At 44.9% G+C, this 24,241-nt stretch overlaps 1 protein-coding gene across 1 annotated transcript in view; it reads left to right on the top strand.

The window, feature by feature from the left end:
• LRIG1 (leucine rich repeats and immunoglobulin like domains 1) overlaps positions 1–24,241 on the top strand; it is a 94,132-nt gene that overhangs the window by 52,548 nt on the left and 17,343 nt on the right. The window contains exons 4-9 of the mRNA XM_055706881.1: positions 8,035–8,172; positions 9,228–9,371; positions 11,600–11,743; positions 12,600–12,743; positions 17,697–17,840; positions 21,681–21,761. Of these exons, the coding sequence (XP_055562856.1) occupies positions 8,035–8,172; positions 9,228–9,371; positions 11,600–11,743; positions 12,600–12,743; positions 17,697–17,840; positions 21,681–21,761 (795 nt within the window). The remainder of the gene's footprint in view (positions 1–8,034; positions 8,173–9,227; positions 9,372–11,599; positions 11,744–12,599; positions 12,744–17,696; positions 17,841–21,680; positions 21,762–24,241) is intronic.

The following is a 24,241-nucleotide window of genomic DNA, read 5'->3' as shown; positions in this document are numbered from 1 at the left end:
TATGTTCAGTGACTTAAAGGTCTTCTCCCCCCCTTGTGCCAGAGAAGCGGTCAAACTGCATTACAAGTTGGACAGTCCCTGCTGAAGATACCTGGCCCCAACCCTAGCAGGTGCATCATCCCATTGAGGGATGCACACTGTGACTGAAGATAATCGTGGAGATATCTTGAGGTAGAGCTGCATGCAGGGAGATGAGATTGTGCTCTGGTGTTGAGTTCATAAAAGGTCAGGAAAGCTCCTTACAGAGAAGCTGTGACAGACAATGAAAGGTGCTTTGCATAGCCTTCTTAATGGATCTGTGCTCTTTGTGAATACATCATCTGAAAGGCCTCTGCAGAGCACATTCTTCATGAAACATCCAGTGTAACCAGAAGAGAGCAGAAACTCTGGTCCTCTTGGAACCACCCTGTTGCTGATGAGGGGACTGTGGCCATAACAGAGGCTGGCTTGTCTTCATGAATCTTAATTTGCTTTGATGTCATAACAGGTTGTGTAATCTGCTGAAGAGATAAGACAGCCTCTGTTTTAAAGATGACTAACTTCTAATCTTGCCTGTCCCACACATTTTGCTCTGTTAATGGAATGACTGCCAAAGGCCTAGGAAGTTGCGTATTGCAAAAAATATCCAAAATCATATGGTGGCAAGTCAAAAAAGCCTAGTGAGAATAAATGCTGATCAAAGTCAGGGAGAAAGCTTTTAAAAATCACATCGCTTACCTCAGTGGATCTAACACACAGCATAAGGTCATCTAACAAGTCAGAAAGTTTACGTAAACATTGCTAGTGCAAATATCCTCAGAGAATATGTATCTCACTAGATGTGGTGGTTTTGGTTACATTAGAAAAAAGGCTTTGCTTTTTGCAGTTTATACTGAACCCAACAAAAGCCCTTAATGAATGTTCATCAGATCCAGGCCCTTGCTTATGTCCAGCTGCTAGGAAAGTCAGCTTCCAAAGAGCACGCTTGAGCTCTGCCTAACTCTTATCCATGTGTCTGCCTTATGAAAGAGCTTTGAGGGTGTGCCTGGCAAGAGGATAACATCTGCCCATGATTAGGTACCCAGGGCCTGAGGATGCTCTCAGGCCACACTTGGCCTGCACCGGGGTCAGTGGTTGCAGTCCATCAACGTGAGAGGCAGATGAGTTGGGTCCTGTGGGTGGCCACTGCATAGTCTTTAATAGATAGTGAAAACATAGCCCTTGAGTCACTCTGGTCTCACATGAATAGCCCTTTTGACTGCAGTGGAACTATTTGTGCAATAATTTGCTTGTGGGAATAAGGAGTTCGTAACACAGCCCTTTGCAGTGTCGTTGACTTGACTTGCAGGTGGCTGCAGTTCCCAGGTCCAAAGGGGATGAATTAGCAGATCTCAGCTCCCAGACTGCTTTCTGACTCTAAACATCCATGACCTTGAACAGAGATGCAGTCACTTCTCCATGAAAGGTTGCATTTTTTCCCACCCCCTCCTCCTTAAAGGGGGAAAAAAAAAAAGAAAGAAAAAAAGTAAAACTATTGGTTTTTGAACCTCTTGTCTGTCCCAGCTTGCGTATAGCTGTGGTTTGCTTCATGCTTGTCCAGCCTAAACCACCAACGCAGGGCAAGAACATGACCTGATGAATGAAAGCCCCCTGAAATATATCTGTTTTGAAGCTAATGTACAGCAGATGGAGAGATGTCTTTGGACTTTCTGCCATAGTTTGATACAGTTGGAATAGCTCTGTCAGTCTGTTCTTGCTTTACACTTCTATATGATGTTTTAAAGTGAAAAAAGTGTAAAATAGTCACAGATTTTGTTTGCTGCATCTTAGAAAGATCTTTTTCTGAAGGAGTACTAGGGAGAGGGTAGATCCTGACATACAGCCTCAGGCACAGCATGTAAACCTTTCAGAGAAAGTTAGGATACCTGTAAAAATTACGCAAGGGGATTTTTTTGGTGGTATGTTGGGTAGTTTGGTTTTGGGTTTTGGGTGTGGGGGGGTTTTGTGTTGGGGGGGTTTTTTTGGGTGGTGTTTTTTTTTTGGTTTTTTTTTTTTTTTTTTTTTTTTGTGGCTGACCCTAAAATGCAGTGGCTGGTTGGCCTGCCACTGCTCTGCTCTTGTTGTGTGTGCAGCCAGCACCTGAACAAACAGAGCTGTATCTGCAGCAGCCTGGGAATCCGCCAGGATTCCTCAGGGAAGGAGTGATTCAGAGCATCTGAGAAAAGTGGGGGCTGCTTGCATGCATCCTTGCTTCCTGCCCGGACAATAACCCATGCAGCCTTACTCTGAACTGACAGCAGAGCTGTTCCTGTAAGCAAATAAGTGCATGTTGTGTTGGATAAAAATGTACATTCTTGTAATGGTACAAAAGTTTGCACCTCATGGATTATCCTGGCAAGGCTGACATGACAGTGCAAAGTGTCCTATAGCTAGCGAGGCTTTCCTGGAGCAATTGGGAAGCATGAGGACTTGTTAACTTTGGGCAGTTCAGTTTTTCAGGGAAGGTCTCATGTGAAGAACTAGAGGATGATGTGCCACAGATTTCCAGCATGTCACCTGCATGTTTGCTTCATCTGCTGGTGCAGAGAGAGCTTCACTGCTCTGAAGCAGATCTTTCACAACTTACAGTACAGAACAGGAATTTTTCTGTAAAAAAAGTCTTTGGAAGCAAAAAAGAAATTTACAAGTAAAATGTTAAGAACGTGTAAGAAGTTCTGCATTTGAAAACTGTATGAACTTTGAGTAGAAGCTGATGTCCAGGTCCCAGTGACATTGTCAGTTTTCCTTCTTCCCATACGCTAATAAGAATTGCTTGGGACAGACCTTCAGTTATTGATTGTAATAAGGTGACCAGAAAAACCAGAAACATTTCTGTTGTTGCTGTTGTAAACACGAATGCGTCTTCCAGGTTGTCGGTTTCTCTTCATCCATGTTGGGAAAATTGCTCGGGCATTGCATTTGGCTCTGAAACTGTGATTTTATTTTATTTTATTTTTTGTGTGGGTGATGGGCTAAAGTCAGATGGCAGATCATCTAAGGTGAGGGTTTAGGAAACCATGTCTTGAATCTTCTTTAGTGTTTCCAGGAGGATCAGTATTAGATCTCCTCTGAGTTGAGAAGGTGGAGGAGGGCAGGTAATTCCAGGCATGGGTTAGTCACAGTGTATATGATCCATCTCCTGTTACGGTGCCTTTGATCTCGCTCTCTTTGCATGGCCTGTCTCTGACACCAAACCTTGCCTGTCCTTCAGTAGCAAACCCCGTAATTCTTTCTGGCTCCAGCACTTAGTTTTTTCAATACTTTCCCAGTATGGAAATATTAACCAAACCCTGAACTTCTTAATCTCTCTGTTTCTGGTCTTGTGATCTCCCTTGTATGCTAATTTTGAAAAATGTGCTGGCATATTAATAGAAACCTACCCGAGGTGCAGAGCCTCTCTTTTGAAGCTTGATTTTATTTTTGATGCCTATAACAGGTGTTGGTTTAATAGGTTTGCTGTACTACGGCTTGCCTTTTTTTTTTTTTTTTTTTTTTTCTTCAGCCCAGCCAGATCTGTAAGCTGATACCACATGAAGGCCAAGCATGTGACTTCTCCCTGCCTTTAGCCTCACTTCACACCAAACATTTGCTCTGCAGACTCCCAGCAGCCAAGGCAGCCTTAATTCAAGCTTTGTCTAAACCAGGAGGTTTTGTGCTGATTGTATTTAAATCGGTCCCACCAAAGCCCCTCGTAGGTTCCCATCTGAGGGGCTGCTTGCTTTGATTTTCCGCTGTCAGCTTTCTAACGGGCAGCTGCTGAGGGGAAGTGAATGTGGCTCGAGCAACAAAGGAGCATGTTTGTGCTGCTCTCTGCATCGATTTCACACAAGGAGTTTGAAGCCACGGTCTAAATTAAACTCATTAGTGTTCTCCAAAGGACAGACTTGCTGCAAAGAGGAAGGTGAATTCTTCTCCTATTAGGTTTGGTGGAAAATGTTTCACAGCCTGTTTATCAAATACTCGCAAAGATGTTTCAAACGAGGAAACCCACCGGGATTAAAGTGTAACTTTACCTCTAAAATACAAGCCGAGATTCCTGGAAATGCTGCAAGCTTTTGACTTTGTGCCACCTGTTGTTTCCCTGCCACCCCCTTCGGCTCCCTCCTCACTTAGAGCAAACCCAAACACGCTTCGGCTTCGCTGGAATGTTCTGCTTGTTTTTCTGTCTTGCAGCAGCCCAGAGGAGCACAGAGCATGCGTTTGCTTCCTGACGTGGTCCTGATGGGCTTGGTTCAGCAAAGAGCTGGCAGAGGTTAATCCAAATCTCCTGTAGTCCCGAGGGGTCTATTCAAGAGCGGTGCAAAGTGCAAGGGCTAAGGGGCTGCGCTACCTCAGGGTGTCAAACTGGGGTGCGGGTGGGTTAAGCAGCGATGGCTGGAGGGTTCCTTCCCCCAGCTCTCCTCTCACTGTTTGAGGCTGTAGCTGGTGCTGACCTGAGGGCAAAGCAGTTCCTGAACAAGTGCCATATGTATGCAGCTCAGAGTGTGAAAGCAATCTCTTGCTGACTTGGAGTTACCTTAGTTTGGCACCAAGATGTTACAGTTCAAGATCTGCATTAGCTGCAAATGAGGTGTCTCTGGGAATGAGGTTGGGTATGAACTGGGAAATGCAGCTGGTTTAGCCAGATCCTCCCATATTCACAAGCAAACCCAAATGGGCTTGGATGGTCTCCTTAGTGCCTCTGATTTCTTTTTCCCTTGAGCTGCTTTCACTCCAAATTCTTAGCGGTGCAGGCAGTCCTGCATCATCCTAGTCCGTTCCCATACACATTGGTAAAGCAGAGGCAGAGAGGGGTTAAGAAACTTGCCCAAGGCAGATGAGTCAGTGCCAGAGCTGGGAATAGAAACTGGGAGACTTGGCTCCCGCTCCAGGCTCTAATTGCACAATCTCACACCGAAGCCCTGTCATCATATAGTCTTGAGGTAACACTGGCTGAAGTGAGACAGGGAAAGCTGTTTCTAGGCTGTGATACCTAAGGAGTGGGGAGAGGAAAAGACACCTGAAGTCAAATTGGTTGTGGAAGCACCACTAATTTGTGCTTTAAAGCCTGCTTTCGGCAATTGGTACTAAAATCTGATCTGTCACCTTTGAAGCCAACGAAGCTTAAACTAAGGAGCTAGTTGGGAAAAATCCAGCCTTTTTCCAGTCACTGCTAAAGGGGAGAGGCAAAGTCACTGGGCTTTTTTTTTCTTTTTCTTTCTTTTTTTCTATAAAACACTCTTAGGATAAGAGACTGGGAAGGAAGGCAGGCGAGCCGAAAGGATCGAAATAATAGCAGGAACGGTTAAATCACATTTCAGCTTTTACTGAAAGAATGAAAAATAAAATGTAAGCAAGCTAGTAAAAGGTTTGGACGATGTTGCGTTCATATTGCATGCTGTGTATAGGAAAAGTCAGCGGGGCTGGTTTTGTTTGAAGTGCAGTGCTTTGAGAGGGTGCAGCGCTTTGCAGCGAACTGTCTGACATTCCCCAGCTGGGACTGGCGCTGGGGATGGTGTTTAGAGCTGAGAGTTACATTTGGAGTCAGCCCATGTTTGAAGGAGATGGAGAGAGGGAGAGAAACGAGCCTGTTTTTTTCCTGTGTGAAATAATGCATCCATCTAATCTGCCAGCTGTAGCACATGAAAAGCAAGAGGCAAATGGACAGAAGTCACCTGGAAACTGCGAACATGGCTCAAATGAAATAGTTCTTCCTTGTCCTTTTCTTCCCTTCTTAAAGCCTGTCTTCTGGGATGGGATATCTGGCAGGCAGGCAGATTGGATGTATGTTGAGCAATTAAAGCACAGAAATATTAATACTAAAAAAAAAATCCCCACATTGGCTTCTGAAGAGCACTTCATGTCCAAACCCACTCAGTGCTCTCAGTCCCTTGCAGACTTAGTTGCCTTGCCCTGGGATTGTTAGGTAATTTATAGATTCTCCACAATCATTTGTACAAGCCTTCATTTCCTGTTAATTCACAGCCAGATTCATCTCAGCATCACAGCCTAGATGAGATCAGACATGAACTCGGAGCCCCTGCTTCAGGAGAGCTCCAGAAAGCGTGCTTGGGCTTTGCTTTCACTTACGTCTGTGTTGAGGTACTTTCCTGAATTTCCACTATAGCATAATTCACTGGACCTCTGTTCTGCTGTGTACGCAGATGTGAAAATTATTTATTCCTAGCTGTAAAAGAATCTTGGTCATTTGGATAGTAGCTGTATCATTGTCTCTTAGACAGTTTGTGGTTGTAGAGACTTGTGTGCCTGTAACACATGGAATAACCACTTTGGGGACATAAGTTATGACTTTCCTTTGATTTTCTTGACACCGTTCAACATTGTATTATCAGCATGCTGCTACAGTAGTGTAAAATTTGTTTGTTAATGTTTTGTGGGCCTGCACCAAAATTAAGTAGCGTTTAAACTCTTAAGCCCGAGCAGTATTTCTGCGAATGCTTCCCCAGTATAAGCGAGGGTCATGTGCTGGCTGTTTAAAGGGTGAGCATCCAGAAAGGGTATTGTTCTGGAGATGGAGTTTTTACCCTCTTCCTATTACAGACACCAGCAAATGTGGTGGTGAAACAATCTGGGTTTAATAATAGGGAGGGTAAAGGAGCGGATCACAGTGCAGGGAGCAGGTCCCTTGCCGTGTGCTATTTCTTTTGGGAGGAGACTTTTCTTTGCAAGGGGGGTGTCTGAACCCCTGGGAGAGCCTGAAATGGGGGTGAAGCTGGAGAAGATGGGCTCCTAGACACTCATCAGCTTCAGTGCCTGGAAGGCTGTGGTTGGCTCATCTGTTAGCTTTTTGTTTCAACGGAAAGAGAGCTGGGATGTCCTGGTTTGCATTCAAGAGTGCTTTCACTGACTGCTGTATCCTCGTTTGGTTACTCAGTAGGTAGCAGGCTGGATTAAGGCACAGTACTTGTCTGAAGCCTCCCTACTATCTCTTATTATTCAGCAAGTTCTCAAGTGTCTGGTGAGCGTCTCTGTTTGGAGTGCCTCACAGCCTTGCCAGTAATATCAGTGACTGGTCTAAATTCACATCAGGCATGTGCTCTACTTGTGACTAATGCACCATGTATTTTTTTTAATTGATTACTGTTCTCTCGACTGATTCAGGCCAGGAAGGAGTCAGAGGAAAGGACTCAAGGGGGGATTTTTAGTTAGACCTTGTTGAGTACAGATGAGGAGTAGAGTATTTAACTGTTTGATGGCTGTGGAAAACCTGAGGAGAGTTTGTATTACCTTCTCTAAAGAAAAATATTAGATTGACTCCTTCAGGCTGGTACTGGTAAGGCAGCAAACACAGGTGATGGTTACAGGGCCTGATCCTGCGGTCGATGCTTGGGCAGAGCACTGGCACTACAGAGTTGTCCTAATTGCACAGTAGGGCAAAGGCAGGAAAAGATGAGGAAACATTTGCAATAACATTTGCAGCCCTCCTACACAGTTTCTGTGCATTACAGATCAGCGTAATGTAGTCCGAATTTGGGAGTTTTCAGAAGAACCCTCAGGAATTAAGGAAACGTTGTTTTGTAACTTTTGCTGAGATTATATTTACTTACCTGTTTTCTGCTCTGAAAATCCCGTTCTCTGTGTGAAACATTGGCAGGTTGCTTAAACCATTGATAAGTACTCCTTGCCTGCGGGATTAAAATCCAGCCCTGCAGTCTTTGCATGTAATAAATCCATTCTGGAGGTGCAGGCTTGTAGGCGACTGAGCCCAAATCACTGGAAGAAAAGCTGATGAATGGAATAAATAGTTCTACAGAAGGGAGAAGTCTTATACCATATTAGAAAAGTGTCTGGAAGCTTGCAAATACCTGTGAGCTAGTCTCTCTAGCCATAGAAACAGCATGGGATGAGGGAATGTCTCTCTGGTGTGGGTTTCTCCTCAGACAAGCTGTTGAAGAAGCACCATAAGCCTAGGTACGAACTCGGGGGCCAGCCCATGGGCCTGCTATGGCCTCAGTTATTCTTTCTGTTTTTCTAAGAGAACTAAGTTGTATCTGTTTCTCTTCCTGACCGTTTCAGGCATCACAACAGGATCCGCAGCATTGAAGCAAGTCAACTGAATCCCTACGTTACCCTGGAAACGTTGGACCTGAGTTTCAATGACATCACGGAAATCCGAAACGGCTGCTTTCCACAGGGACTTCACATAAAGGAGCTGTGAGTTTTTCTTGTTGGGAACAGCTTTTGTTGAGTTACCACAGCAGAGAAAAGGGCCTCAAACCTTCGTTAAAAAAAGGAGGGGGAACGAACATACAAACTATGGGGTTATTTGTCAGGATCTTAAGGGCAAAGGAGAATTAGGAAGCAACATGTTATCCCTGCTGTCAGGTTATTTTTTGAGCCCTGTCTTTTTTGGTTTCTGATGTATGTGTAAAAGAATGCAGATTATTACTGATGGTGTTGCATGGGAATGTTGCAACAGAGAAAAGGTGTCCTGCATCCTTTAGGTGTGGGTGTCTTTACAGCTGGAAACCTAGAAGCCAGAAATCTGCAGCAGACCTGTGTTTCTTCCCCAGTGAGAAGTGTATATGCTGCTGTTTCTCAGGTCAGCTCATGTACCTCTAGAAGAGAGGAGGAGGGGTGACAGTTTCATCATTGAAGTGGCTACTGAATGTTAAGACCAGAAATCTCTCTTTGGTTATTTGAAGAAAACCAGGGTTAAACAAAGTAACACCCTCCCAAAAGAGATGTTTGGCTGTTCAGGGAAATCTAAAATAATCTGTGGTTTAGATACCTTTGAAGAGGCGCAGACAGATAATCTGCTTGCATTAGAGTTTGCACCTAAGTGCCTGCCCCGGTTGTAAGAGGGTATAAGAGAGTGGTGTTGTGACTGATATTTGCCTGTTGTCCTGTTGAAAACAGCCTCTGTGGCTAAGACTAAGGTCCAGGTAAGAAAGAGCCCTGGGGCAGATGCGGAGGGAAAAATGGGGAATTTATTAATAGAGTCATCCTGCGCTGGAATATTCTCCAGTTTCTGGCTTCCACTCCCGGTTGTCTTGCTGAAGTAGGAGGGTATCAAGGAGCTCTTGGGAAGTGTGCTTCACATTTGTGACATGGCTCTGGGGAAAGGCGCTGTGCTCCTTGTGCTGCCAGAAAGCCAATTGATCTGAAACCACCTTTGTAATTTCACCAGCCTGTCTGGAGACCACCTAAATGCTGATAAAAGGAGTTTGTGACAGAACTGTTCATTTCTTTGCTGTGATTTATTGCAGCTACCTGGGGAGCAACAGAATCAGCACCCTGGAGCCTGGTGCTTTTGATAGTCTGTCACGGTCCCTGCTAACACTTCGTCTGAGTAAAAACAGGATCACTCAGCTTCCTGTCAAGGCGTTCAGGCTACCCAGGCTAATACAACTGTGAGTAGAAATGTGCACCTTAATGAAGCTCAGTCACACTTTATAGAGACGAAATGTCCCTGAGGGATATACACACCGAATGTCACCCTTCCTCACCTGCTGTCTATAAAACTTCGAATGCACAGTGCAGTAGTCCTCTGCCAGCACCTAGTAGAACATGTTGGGAGAGGCTCCTTTTTGTCTTCTAACTGTTGGCTTTTCAGGCCATTCTTCTGATGAGGTGGGAAGGGAGGGATGCTGCAGCAGGCGTCAGCATCTCGTGCGCTTGACAGCCTAAGACAAATCCATTCCCTTGAAAGCTGCTGGTGTCTGTTGCACAAGAGAGGTTTGGAAGATGTTTCTATTGCAAGTAACAGCGCTCAGCTACCATGTTAGTTTTTCAAGACCACACAGGCACCTTTATGTGGCAATAAAAAAAGCAATGACGGAAGGTTGTTAAATTGCATGGTGATGTTTGGGCAGAGAAAACAGCAGTCTAGATGAATTAACGCACATGTTGTTGTGTCCTGCTTGCAGTCCATATGGCAGGAGCTGCATGGGGATGCAGAGACATTTGCAGCTATAAATATGCTTTATGTGTTAGATAGTAGCACTAATTGTTTAGCTGTTCCCTTCTGCTGCTGTTGGAGAACTGGGCCCAGCCTGAGGCCCATTGCAGCCTTTCCATCAAATCTGATAGGCAAAAGGTTAACGTGTCTGTTAGCATGAAGTCCACAAAAGCTGTTGGAACTCACACCTCTAAATGGCAACCTCTTGACCGAGAGACCGATCCTTAAGCCAAGATGTGTCTAAGGAATGAGTGTGCATTTGTGCTTACACACATGGAGGATTTATAGGCAATTTGGGATTAAACAGTGTGACGCAGTAGCATATGCATCTTAAGTCTGTTGCCTCTCAGTTGGAAGTTACTGTCCATTGGCTGAGATCATGTGCAAAACTGCAATAAAGAAAAGGGTCAACTCGGTCTGTTTAGGAACACAGTTTTCACTGAAAGTTGGAGTAGTTGGTGCTCTTGAAGACAATCTTACAGCTCGTTGTTTAACCCTCTAAATAAACTTGAATGAATTGCAAGTTATACAGACTTGATTCATTGTAGAATTTGTGTACAGTTCTTCATCTGGCAAAGCATAGTTCACTAATAGCCTAGGAGGTGCACTAAGGCAAGGGTCTTCTCCAAAGTTTGCTTACTTGACTGTAATTACACTCGGGTGCAAGTTCAACGTTGTTTTTTTAGGCAGTTAAAAAGTAAGTTTAAAAGTTTCTGCGGCTTCCTCATATTTTCCAAAACAAGTTCTGATGATGTAACCTCCCCCATTTTCTTCCCCACAAACACTGAATAGGGAACTGCCCTTAGGTTAGTCTCGTATGTGTGGAACGGTATCCATTTTCAAAACCTCTCTCTTCAGCTTTAGTACATTCTGTCGATGAAGTTTTCCACTGACTTTATGGAACTGGGTTTTCACTTGGTATGTCTGGGTCTAGCAATCCATACGACTGTTTGATATAGGTGATGTTTGTATTGATATTCAGAAAAAAGGTATTCCCAAAATTTAGGAGTCCCTCCCGACCCGAGGGGGCAGGGGGGGAAGAGAAATGTAATGAACCAAGTCAGAGATCTTTGTATACACAAAATACTAAGACTGCCTTGTTATTGGAAACAACTCGTTTCACTCTTTATTAGTTTCTTACAATAGGAAAAAATGTGAAATTTGTCAGGGGAACTGAAAGCTTTCTTTTCAAACTTAGCCATAAAATTTCCTCTTGGGCTTATAGTTGTTATGGCACCTGCTTGTTTCAGAGCACATTTTTACCGGGTGATCACAAGTCCTGTACAAACAATGGGTTGTAGGGGAAATAATGCTGGTGTTTAACTGTATTGGTTCAAATGGTGTCTCTGCTTGAGAGAAGATGAAGTGTGAAAATTGATGAAAAGGATAAATGGCTTAAAAGAAATGCAGAGAGAGGGGGGATGAAGAGGAATTACTACACTCTCTCTGTTATTTCTCTATAGTGAAAGTCTGTCCCCGGGTGAGTTTATTTAAGCGATCATACCCAGCTGACTTCCCTGGCTGGCTCTGGGATTGAAAGTTTCCGGTGTGGTTCTGCTGTCTCCTGGGAACCGTTGACAGAGGAGTTGTTGGCATTGCTGTCCCCATTGTATGCTGCACAGATGATTTCGTGAGAAAGGACTGGGATTTAATAAACTTGTATGGCCTTGGTGATTTCAGGGAGCTGAACCGGAATCGCATCCGCCTGATTGAAGGCCTGACATTCCAGGGACTGGACAGCTTGGAAGTCCTGAAACTACAGCGGAACAACATAAGCAAATTGACTGATGGGGCTTTCTGGGGTCTAGCCAAGATGCAAGTTCTGTAAGTTGGAAGGATGGGCTGTCTTCCCTTAAACAGCCTAGACTTCACCTGCTGTCCTGTCCTTCTCTGCATTTTGGCAAGGACTTCCATCCAAACCTGTGGGCACCTGTGCCAGCCCTTGGGCTATGTCCTGCATGCACAGAGCTCTGCTCTGCTACAGCAGCTTTTGTTTAGCTGACCCCAGTTTATTAAAGCTCATTGCTTTAGCAGGTGTTTGACTAAAAAAAAAATGTCCTGTTTTTCAGGCTGTGGCGTTATTCCTTTGAAAGCCTGACGATTTGAACGTTCAGTAAGATCTCATTTCAAATGGTCTTTAAATAAAAGGTCATCTGGCTTTTGCAAATTTGTTTTGATTGATAGATGGAAACTCTGTGTTGCAGACCTGATTAATCTGCCTCTTGGGATACCTAGAAACCAAGCTGGCCTATCGCAGTGATGTAGTCTTTCCATATGAAAGAACAAATTGAATAGTCATTGCAAAGAAATGCTTGAAACTTCCAATGTGGTTGGCTATCAAGTGTGTTTGCAAGGTCACAAGTGATCAAGGCAGCATATTGCTGGACACTGCTGTCACACAACTGAAACTCTGCAAATACGAACATGAATGTGATGCTTTAAGCCCAGTTTACTTGCAGTGGAGCGTACCTCTGCAGTCACAGTTCATGCTGGGAATTTCCTTTGTGTTGTCCTTGAATTTCTGTCCTTCACTTGCACAAGAAGTGCCAACACATGCACCTATCCACGGGTTATCTAGAAGGGTGTATAGGAATGTCTGAAATGCTAATCTTTGTTGGAAGTTCTTCAGCATTTGACCAGTGCTTCTTATCTATCAATTCCTTCTGATTTTTCTCCACAGCCACCTGGAGTATAACAGCCTGACAGAAGTAAACAGTGGCTCTCTCTATGGCCTTTCATCTCTGCACCAGCTTCACCTCAGTAACAACTCCATATCCCGCATCAACCCTGATGGCTGGAGCTTCTGTCAGAAGCTGCATGAGCTGTAAGTTGGTTTCTTTTGCAGTTGGTTGGTTAGGTTTTGATGCTAATGTAACATTGGCAGGAAAGGGGAGTAAGGATTTTTCCTAATGGCATGGCTGGCAGCTCCCGCTGTGTCAATGCCTGTAGAAGTGCAGGAACTGCAGCCTCCTGTGTGATGCCCTTGTTATTCATGATGTTATGACCTTCAGAGCACCTGACTAAAATACGTTTGCACCAGAAACAAAGACTAGAACCCACTAAGTGCCAAAAGACCTGGAGAGTTTGTGATCTGCGGCTTGCCAAGGCTTTTTAGCTAGCTAGTTACAAGACATTCACGGCTTGCCATATAATGGCTGTACAGCCTGAAGGAAACTTTGCTTTATCCTCTGTATTTACAAAGAACAATCATGTTTTTAACCAGCAGAGATCTGGCCCTTTAAAGGCAGTTCTCCTTGTTTCTCCTGTTTACACTTTACCCTTCCTGTAGGGCTCAGTTGTTGAAAAGTAAATACATCGACTTTGCTCTCCTGAGATTTCCAGCTGTGAATACAGTCTCTTTGATAAATGAAAGAAAGCCTTGCTGCTGAGGACAGCCCCACAAGGGTGTCTTTTGGGTCTGTGGCACTGCTTAATGCTTTTTTGAAGAGACACACATGGATGCTTGCAGTATTTACAGAAGTAGCTGTCATCCCCTCGGTGGGACTGTGGAAAGATTAACTTTTTTCTTTGGAGAACTTGACACATGTGGTTAGCGGAACTGTAATTCATTCTGCTGGATGCTCGGAAATCTCTTGTTAAACGTTGTCGGGGATTCTCCTATCCACCATAAAGCAGTATGGTAAAGCAGCTTCCCGCTTTCAGAGGTCTCACTGTGGACTCAGACAAAAGGTTGGTATCTCTCTCCCCAGCTGTGAGAGCTGTGAGTCCCTAGTGTTCTGGGATGTGGATTCAGAGATAGGTGAATGTGACACATGTCATTTCTTGAAGTTAGGAACTAAAAGTGTTAGTCCAGTGACCAGTCATCATATTCTGTTGAACCAAGATCATTTGTTCAGATATGGATTATTTGGGGGGGGGGGGGGGGGGGGCACAGAGAAATACTTTATTTTTTGTTTTGGTTAAATATTTGATTGTTTAATTAACCTGATTTTTCAAATTGCTGTGAAACTGCCTATGCCTGAAGGGCTCCTTTGCTTGGCATAGTGCTGTAGAGAGCTACAGTTCCTTCACGTGCAGATCCTCAAGTGATACTCTACTAGGTTAAAGCAGTGTCAATGGGGAAATCTTCAAGGCAACAGATCAGAATTGACACCGTGCTCTGCCCATGGTCTGCAAGTGAATGCAGCATCAGAAAAGGGGAGTCTGCCTTCCTAAGGCATGCGCAGTTGGATCCCTGGAATCGCTGTGCAAATCACTGGCACTGTGTTAGTAGCACGGCTCCGGGAGCTTTTTGCTCTTAGGGACCCAATACCTGGTGCCTCTGTTAAAGCTTTATTTCAGCTGGGGTTCAGATGGGAAGGGTAAGCAGGGTCTGCATCTTGCAGACCTGATCTTTTAGGGAGAACTATACTTGTCTTTTCTACCTGACGCTGTCTTTGCAAACCCCCAAGGTTTAGATTGGAGGTTGCATGTCATGCTGAGTCCTTTGTCAGGTATGGACTGGGATCTCGTGCCAGCAAGTAGTGCTCACGGTGAGCTGTCCTGGCCTAGAGGCCATCCTCTGCAGTAACTGCAGAAACCCAGTGCAGGACTCACTTGCCCTGGTGCAGAATGGGGTAGGTTTGGAAATGGGTGGTGGGGTGAGGTGGTAGGAGCCACCGGGGCGTGCTCGGCCTGACAAACAGGATTGTGCTAGAGTGTGAGGCCAGAGACGACATTAGCTGAGATTCGACAGACGATTATGTGGGTGTTAGCGCAAATCTCTGCAAAATATTACAAGCTCTTGCAGGTGTTGCCTTTAGGGTAAGGCTGCTGCAGGGAGCCATCAGATACTCCTAACTGAAACTCCCACCGCCAAAGAGTACTTGTAGGAGAGATCTGCTCTGAAATTGAAGGGTGAGGAAAGGAAGCGTTAGATACCTCTAGACAGCCTCTGTGCACTTCTTTGAATGTGTATGTTTTGTTCCTAATTAAAAGATCCTAGCTCACCTCCACTATTGCTAAATCTGCTGGGTTTCAGTCATCAAAAAAATAGTCTGTGCTGGTACAGGGAATTAATTTCAAAGTTCTTGACCCAAGAAAGAGAGGTGGCCAGACCCCTGCTTATCTGTGCTAAGGAGGTGGTCATCTGAAGGATGAGTTGTCTTTCCTTCAGTTGTTGGGAGAAAACGTGACCCCATGCTCTGGTCTGATGGAAAAGCTAACAACGAAAGAGAGCTCTTCCCTTATTATGGGCCTGAGAAAGGGCTGATTGTATTCACCAGTCAGGTGGCAGGGCATCAACATCATGGAAAAATTCACAATTGGAGCATAGGATTTCATTAGAGGTAAATGATGACTTGGCTGCTGGGTCTTTCCTTTCACTTTTTACCTATAGTTTGGTCAGTGGGAGTGAAATGTTTTAGAGATACCAGGTCCGGAACCGGCTGGCAGCAGGAGCCCCAGCTGCACAACAGGTTTCTGGTTAACCCCTTTGTGTATCACTTTTTACACGCTGCTTTCCCACTTCCTTGCCAGGCCGGAAGGCGTGTGTAGACGAACATCTCCACTTGTTTGTTCTAGTGTTGTCTCACTCGTAGAGAGATGACGAGGTAGGGGAAGCGACTTCTTGCTAACTTCTCTCTACCCAGATAATCCAAACTGCTGAGGAGGGAAACATACTGATTTGTAAGTTGGCGTGTCCCGTTGGCAGGGAGCAGAGCCCTTGCGTGTTGAAGGAAGCCACTGCCAGGTGCATTAGCTCCTGAAACCTTCCACCTTCCGTCTGGATACAGCCATTGAGAGAGTCCCCTAAATACCGCTGCTGTCTGTCCATCTTGAGGTGACGTTAGAACGAACAGAGGGGAACATGCCTTCACCAGTTGTGGCAGGAACTCTTCTATGTAGAATCAAAATGAACTATTTTTTTTTTTGTCAGCCAGGTTTAGGATTACTTTTGAACACTTTTTTAAAGCAAATTCTTTAATCGCAGGTGAGAACATAATTTTGACTGGATGCCAGTTCTTCATAACTAATGCTACAACTTTTTTAGGAATGAAAGTATGTTGTCCCGTACCTTCTTCAGACTCATTAATCTTTGCTGATTTTTTTCCAAAGCTTGCCCTCTGCCCACTCACACAGCTAAAAGATGGACAGCTCGTTTGCCAAGTAAATGACACTCAGTGCTTTGGAGTATGTGTCTGTTTTGACTTAGGTTTTGGCTTTGCAGTGACTTCCATGCAAGCCCGAGACACATTTTTAAGCAGGCTCACTAACAGGCAGTAAGAAGAGGAATTTGGAGATCTGGAACTCAGTGAGATCTTTTTTTCTTTTTGTCTTTACAATGAAGGATTTTAGCGCTTGTTCCAAGCTGCCTAACCCCGCTTTTTGGGAAGTTCAGCAGCCCAGACCCTCACATCTTTTGAAGTGATTTGTGCTCCGAGGTTGTTACGGTATTTTCAAAAATCCTATGCAACTGCATTTTGTAAAGAGAAGCTTGAGAAAATGTGAGTAGCGGCAAGTAGTTGAATGCTCCTTTTTAGTACTCCGCATGTCAGTGTGCAGGCAACTTAAAGCTGAGGCTATTGCTGCTCACAGTCACCTGGCAGTAGCCCTGCAGGGTTTACCCAGCTGCAGTGACAGCCAGAGGTGGGGAGGAATTCACTCGCAGCAGGGAGTAGTGGGTGAATGCTTCAGGCTGAAGATCACGTACCAGTGACTGCCTGCTCCTACCCCTCATTTGATGAGCCAAGCTGGCCTTGAACATCAGCAGCTCCGCGCCTTTACTGCTTGCATAGAAGGTGGTTGCACAGTGTGTGAGGTGTCTGCAGTGGCTTGTAGCTTCCCGTGGTCAAGTCTCAGAAGCCTCACCTACACTCTGTCTGGGAGAGAAAACCAGCTTTCTTCCTAGCAGCTTCCAAACTGCAACAGGACTAGCACTTCAAAAAATTTCCCAAAACTAGAGATAATACAGGCAAAAGGAAGAGAGTTGGAAAACAAGGAAAAAACCAACCAACCAACCCTCCAATATTAGTCACTTGTAAGTGGAGATTCAAGCAGACTGTACACTCCTTAACAAAGGGGAGCAGGAGGGAAGGCAGCTGGTTTACAACAGGTACCTCCTTCCTGTGCATGAAAGGAAGTGTTCAATTGCCTTGTGGTGAAATGCTTTTGGCTCTCAGCTGGGGTGGAGCAGGCTGTGCAGACATGCACACCCAGACGCCTGGGGCTCGCTGTGCCCAAGTGCAGAATGGTAAGATACCTCCTGAATACAGAAGTCTGGACCCTGCCAAGAGCGCGTGTGAACTTCAAAATCCATCTGTTTGATGTTGCTCCCCACCTGGCAGGGTGTGGGGAAGGAGGGGAGTGCTTTTTCCTGTAATCTCGGAGGGAGTCCAAATGGAAGTGAGGACTGAACACAGCCAGGACTGGTGTCTGTTACCTGTACATCCAGGGACTGAGGGGTGGTGCTCCCAGACCCCAACCTAGCCGTACAGGAGGAAGAGTAGCTCGTCCCTGCCATAACTGACAGCATGTGTATTAGCTTGTTGCTCGTTCATTTCTGGAGGAGCTTCTCTCTGTTGCCTGTACAGGAGACTTCCCTATAGCTGGGTACCAAATGCCTCCTGCTTCCTTAGGTCATCCAGGCTGCCCCCGGGGTAACTTGTGGGAATATTTGCAGACTGCAGGCTTGCTTCCTAATCGAGATGTTATGTATCCACCCAGTACACGTTGCCTCTTGTAAGGTGGTTGTGGAAGGCAGGCACTGGTTGGTCCAGAGGAATTTGGAAAATGCCAGTTGAATTGACAAGGGATGTTGTTGGTTCTTTTTCCTCAGAATACTCTCTTACAACAACCTAACCAGGCTGGATGAGGGAAGCTTGGCAGACCTTGGGGGACTGCACGTGCTACGACTGAGCCACAATTCCATCAACCATATTGCAGAAGGTGCTTTCAAGGGACTCAAAACCCTACGTGTCCTGTAAGTTGCTCCCAGCTTTTGTCAGCTAACACCCGTCTTCCCTCCAGGGTTTGTGTTCCGCCAAACTGTTCTGCTTTGTAGTCATTTTGAGTGCCAGTGTCCTCAGCGTCAAACTCCCCTACATGCTGCTCTGTTATCTTTAGCAGTTGCTGTGTTTACCCCATTATTCAGCTTCAGTGAACTTGTAATTTTTAATTAAGAGTAGTTAGGAGAATTGCAGTTGGGCTGCTCAGTGTTGTAGGGTGCTTTCAGAGTAGAGAGCTCTGGAGTAAAATTTTAGGAGCAAAATTTTAGGAGCATGGGACAGGATCCTGAATCTAGCCTAGCTGAGCAAAAATCTGAGGTTTCAGTCCTTCAGCTAATAGCTGAATTTCTCTTACTATCATACTGAAATTCTTAGAAAAGGACAGCTTCTGTTGGGTCGTTGCGCATTTGAATATCCTCTTAACTGTGTTGTTGAGCATTTTTGCATGCTGTTACTAGTTTGTTGGGGTTTTCTTAATTATCAATATAAAATTCTGGGCTAGGATGGTGTTAAGAAGGAAAAAAAAAATGGCAAAAGAAATGTAGAGCTTGGGCTTGGGATCTGATTATACCAGAAGTGTAAGAACACATGAAGCTTTATGTGGTCTTGGGTCCAATCGTGGGAGCAAGAAGCAGCTGCAGGTACCATGAAAGTAACCAGAAGTCTTTCTCTTTAATGCAGAATTGGGCTCGCTTGAGTCATTAAATGTTCTGTTGCTCTGACTTTCTTGGTAACCCCTGAACAACACAAATGCTACCACACTATCAATAGTAAAATCTCTTGTGCTTTAATATTGAATGGCATAGTAGTACATCCAGTGATCGCTGAGGTCATTTACCAGAGAATTTTAAAGTCACTGACACAACATAAACCTGGAAATGTCGCGCTGGAAATGAGCCTGCTAGTCTGGATCCCAGCTTCCAAGATTTTAGGGGCTATTGGAGACCGTGAGTCAGATCAGTGTGACCTCCTCTGCAATGCCAGCTACTGTTACGCACTGTTAAACCCAAGAGTTACATTAGATTGAAGTACATCTGGGCTTGGCTTAGAAACATCAGAAGATGGGGAATCCAATTCTAATCATTGTCCTTTCTCGCGGCGGTGTTGCCTCTCTCCCTTATTTGTACCTGCTGAGCTGCTGGCTGCTCTCCTCTCCCCAGAGGCTGTGGGCTCAGCACCTTCAGCTGGCACACCACAAAGTTCTCACAGTCTGTGTTACAGCACTGTCCACGCTCCCAGGCTGGTTGGGTTCAGCAGGCTGATTTAATTCTTCTTTCAAAAGAAAAAACCCCACTTTGTTACTTTTATTCCTCTTCAGAAGCCCATTGTGGCCTGAGTAATTAAAAGGAAACGGGAACAGAGAGATCTCCCCTCTTCACAGTACTTTGCATCTCACTCTTTCCTTTATTGAAGTTTGCAGTGAAGGAAGTGACTGGAAAGTGAGTTTGGGTTTTGTTTGCTTTTTTTTTTCCTTTTTTTAAACTTAAGCCAAAGCCTTTCAGCCACTGGGCATTCAGAAAGGACCTCTCTGAGGCAGCTGTCAAGACCGGAACTAAATGTTTCCAAAGAAAAATGGAGGGGATGGGGAGCTGGTAGTTCTCTTTGCTCTGCAGTGAATGTGGAGCCTCTTTTATGTCTGGGGGAGGGGGGGAAGGGACTGTGTGAGTGAGCTCTAATTTAATAAAGAGAAAGGCCTATTGGGTCCTGCACCTGGTGAAAAAGACCCGAGCATGCTTTAATTATGGCCTATTGTTGGGGAGCCTTTGGTGGGTGTGAAACTGCTGAAATGTGGAGCTATTCAAATAGAGGTCAGGCCCGAGACCTCGGAGCACAATGATTAACAAGGCTGCGAGCATTCAAGCTCAGCCAGCCAGAAAGAATAGGAAATTGGCAACAGGGGCTGGGAGAGGAGTTTGAATACAAAGCGAGCTAGGCCAAAATACCCCGCTTTTTCTCTTTCTCTCTATTTTCAGTCATTTGTTAAAAAGGTTTTTATTCCTCCTTTCTAACACTAAACCTTTGAGTTGCCTCTGGATGAACAAGCAATACCATTTTCTTTTCCTTTTTCAAGAAAACACAATGTGTGGCAGTCAATTAATAAAATTGTGTGTCAGAGAGCTTCTACAGGCCGTTCCCACTTGTCTGTCTCCGCCATGGGAAAGGGTTTGCTGGTCCAAAGACAAGTAGCCAGTGGTGGAACTGAAGAGGAGAAATGTCTGAGAAGAGATTTACCCTTAAAAAACAAACAGAACAACAGGCATTGGCTTGGTAACCATAGGGGAAATGTAGAAACCTAGCTCCAGGAAGGATGTATTTGCTCCTGCCCGGCTTGGATAGTGCTGAAAATGTCAGCACATCAAAGCGTCTCTCCTGGACTTGTCTCTTGTGCCACCACAGCATTATATGCGCCCATACCCCATGGGGATGTTGAGTTTTTATCCATCCCTTTGGCACAGACCGACTCACAGATCACCCTGACATCCATAATGCTGCTGGCTAAGGCCAGAGTTCCCCAGGGACATGAGATTCAGGTCTCACACTGAAGCCAGCTGAGAAAGAGGAATTGTGGCTTTTGGCCATCTCCCTTCACATCTTCAGTTCACACACCAATGCCAAGAAACAAGCAAAGACTGCAGCCAGTTTAGGTTCTGAGAGCAAAAGTCTCAGCCCCATCTCAGCTAAGGAAAACAATGCTGATACTGAAACTAGAGGAATTACTAAATTTTTATTCTCTTCTTGTGTATTTGTGCTGCATAGCCCAGAAGGTACACTATGATGTCTGTGTCTGGAATGTTGCAAAATGTAGGGGGTTGTGGGTTTTTTTTCTTTTTTTGATCTTAATATTTTTAAACCGAGAATGTTCTGATAATAATCTTCAAAAGGTGCGAAAGGGGTTCAGGGGGTTATCTGGATGGCTAAGTTTGCTTTTTGTTGGGTTTTACTAGGTTTTAAATCAAAGTGATGTAACAAAACCAACAAAGCCTATTTATTTTTTCTTTCTTTTTACTTAATGTTAGAAATGATAGATTTCTGTCTGTGCTGCTAGGTATTCATTGCTAGCTGGAATTAAAGCTAGGAGGGAAGGATTTTTAAGCAGACTGTTTAAACAGCTTTTGTGGATCTCTGTGTTTGTTCTCTGTGCTTGTTTTTCTTCAGACCTCTTTGACTTTTGTAATGGATGGTCAATTTGAAAGCCAAAAGAAGCTAACTCTGAAAAGGGAATTCTTATTCGTGGTTTTTTGTTTTTGTTTGTTTTTGTTTTTTTTTTAAAGTGGTTAGGTTTGTGCAAGGATGATTGTGTTTTCCTTTGTTAAGTTTTCAAGGTCATTGCCAGAAAAAAATGCAGCTTCATAGAAAATACACCAAGTCATCTTCCTAAAATATGGCTGTAGACAAATACATGTATACATTGGAACAGCCAAAGTTATCTTAATTCATGATAGTAGCATAGCATTTAAGGACAGCTGTTTCTTTCAGTTTAGCTTTGGGACTTTCCACCTTCTGTTTGGATGCACAGAATTGGAAAAGGACTGAAACCTTGTTAAAAAGTAGCTATGTGCTACTGCTGCTGTCTCAGAAAAGGGACAGTTTCAGCTAGAAAGAAGCCAGGGCTCTTTTTGGAATGCAGCATCTCAGCATGGGTCAGTGCAGGAACATGAGTAGTGCTGCTTTGCTGTGGGACTCTGCTTTTCCTGAAAACTGTCAGGAGAAATGCCACCTCTTCGTGTGGCATTCTCAAACTCTTTACATTTGTTTTTAATGATGAGCCTAGGACTAAGACACTGATTGTGAGCCGTCTCTTGTCCTCTCCCCAGGGAACTGGACCACAACGACATCTCAGGCACAATAGAAGATACCAATGGAGCCTTTGCAGGCCTAGAAAACCTAAGCAAGCTGTGAGTAGCCCTGGGTTTGAAGTTCTGTAAAGCAGCTGTGTTGGGGGTGGGTCTCTCCTCTCTGACACAGCCTTCCTCCCTTTGGAACAAGATAAAACTCAACAGAAAATTTGAGACATACTAGTTTTGCAGGCTCGCTGCAAGAGTGCAGATGTGGTTATCAAGAAGCACAGGCAATTATAGTCCTTTCAAAGCAACGAACAGACAGTGCCACATACTGTAGTTCAGAGTCGCAGGAGAAACTCAAGTTGTTTTAATCTATAAGCTTCAGTACAACCATTCCTTGCTTCTAAAAGCAAACAGCAACAAAAAAGACCCTTTGCAGTCTTCAGCGAAGCATTGATTGATGCAGCAAATAACAATAAACAGAAGAGAAAAATCACCCCACTTCCTGTTACAACAGAGGATTGAATCAGGATTCGTTTCTGTGGGATACTCTGTCTGAGAGTGATCTTTTGGGCTTGCTTCCATGTGCAGCGACAATAAAAGGCGCCATGGGGCATAGGCTCTTAAAGAGATAAAAAGAAACCTAAGGCAAGCATGCGCCTTGCAAATGTTTATAGCTTGCTTCGCCTTCGCAAGTATTTTCACATTGCTCTGTACTTGTTCGTTATCCATTTGAAATCGGCTATATAAATCAGCCCTGTCAGAGAAGTCTCTGATGGCTTGTGACAAATCAAGACTCTTTCTAATCATTACCTCTTGCCTTTGTTTAAGTTCTCAGCACCCCCCCATCATGCTGTCTCTGATGCTGAGATGGCACAGCCAGAGGTGCAGTAAAAGTACCTCGATGGATAGCAGATGGCTAGAATGAATCCTGGCAGGCGGTATATTGTCGTGCTCTCATTAGAGACTCCTGGGGGAGTGGGAAGAGCCATGGCAGGATTTGTGGGGACGTAATGCTTAGGCAGAGAAGAAAGATTTGAAGTCACAGACATTTGATCATTGCTGAGAGGAGTCACTGGATCCAAGGAGACCAGAACCAAGTTGTAGCTGTGAGTAGAGTAAGGCAGAAAGCAGAGAAGGACTTAAGGATGGGGGGAATTGGGCAGGGAGGCAGAAGGAGCGTGGGAGACAGAGGTGCCAGTAGGAATTGGTGTGCACGTGGAGCTGGGAAATCTTCCCATGAGTTGCTAGAAAAAAGGCAGAGGAGCAGATGTGGTGGGTAGGACAGTCCTTGTCTGCTGTTGGTGAAGGTTTTGGTTTGTCTGAAGAAGCCAGTGAAACCACTTGAGTAGTTAGAAGGGTAGTGGGAGCAGAGGCTTTGTCCAGAGGGATTTGCGGGCTGTAGGATTGTGAGTCTGTAGTGGTGCTTTGACAAGGGAGAGGAAGGAGTGGCGAAAGAGCTGTCCTGGTGGGACATCCTCCCTAGGGCATCGCTCCAGTGTGGCCACTGGCACGGGAGCAAGAGTAGTGGACCGAGCGATTGGGATTATGTTAGAAATGCTGTGTGCGAATAACGGGAGAGAGGTTAAAAAGCCAGAGGAGGCAGGATTGAAGGGAAGAGTTCAGCAGAAGGATTGACTCAGCATCCAGGAGAAACGAGCACTGATGAGATGTAGGGGTCAGACAGAGGCCAGGAGGAGGTACAGCAAGGAGCAGGGGCAGGAAGGAAGGAGCAGTGGCAGCCTGCGGGGCTGTGCGGGTTGTGTGTTCAGAGCTCCCCTGTGAAATAGCTGTGGCCTGATCTGATGTTTTATCGGCCAGCACAATGAATGGCTTCAAAAGAAGGACCGTTTTGTCTGCCAGTAGCAAAGGATGCGGCAAGGGCTTGCCCAAGTCTAAAGAAGCTGGGTTTGCATCTTTTTTTCGTGTTGTTGACCTCTTTCATTGCACATGAACTTGGGCCGGTTGTGAGTCTGGCTGAAGGCAGGGAAGGACATGTGCCTGTGGTTTGTGGGAAGGATTGCGCGAATTTCATAGCCTGGAAGAGCGTGTGGATCAGGTTAGTCTTGGGCAGACAGCAGTCGTTTGATTACCTAACAGAGTGAAACTGCTGCAGGACAGACAGGTTGCTGGGATCATTTGTTGTCAGCCGGAGTGTAAAGCTAGAAACACCCTCAGAATATGAGATTATTTAATTATATGTCCTGAGGTGGTCTGGGGACACTTGGGAGTGGTCGCTTTTAAAGGGATCTGCTCAGGTCTGTGTTAGCTCATCAGCCCATAAATCCCAAACTTGTAATTTCATCTAAGGATGAAGCAAGTATCATTCTTGCTGGCAGGATTTTTTCATAAATAAAATAAAATAGCAGCCTTTACAGCAAACATTTCCTGCATGATTTAGGGTCTGTGTTTAAACCATCAACCAGCTTTAAATGCATTAGCATACAAAAAAAAAGGGCACTTCAGAGGAGACCTTCCGATGAATTAATAATCACCTCAGCTCTGTGGAGATTGCCTTAAAAGCCATTCCCCTTTGATCTGGCACAGATTAGCCTCTGAAAGGATTTAGCACGGAGAGGGTTGTTCGCTGAAAG

The sequence above is a fragment of the Falco cherrug genome, chromosome 4, assembly GCF_023634085.1.
Source record: "Falco cherrug isolate bFalChe1 chromosome 4, bFalChe1.pri, whole genome shotgun sequence".
In the NCBI taxonomy this organism is placed as follows: Eukaryota; Metazoa; Chordata; class Aves; order Falconiformes; family Falconidae; genus Falco; species Falco cherrug.
Note: the sequence above shows the minus strand (reverse complement) of the source record. Positions and strands in the feature narration are given on the sequence as shown.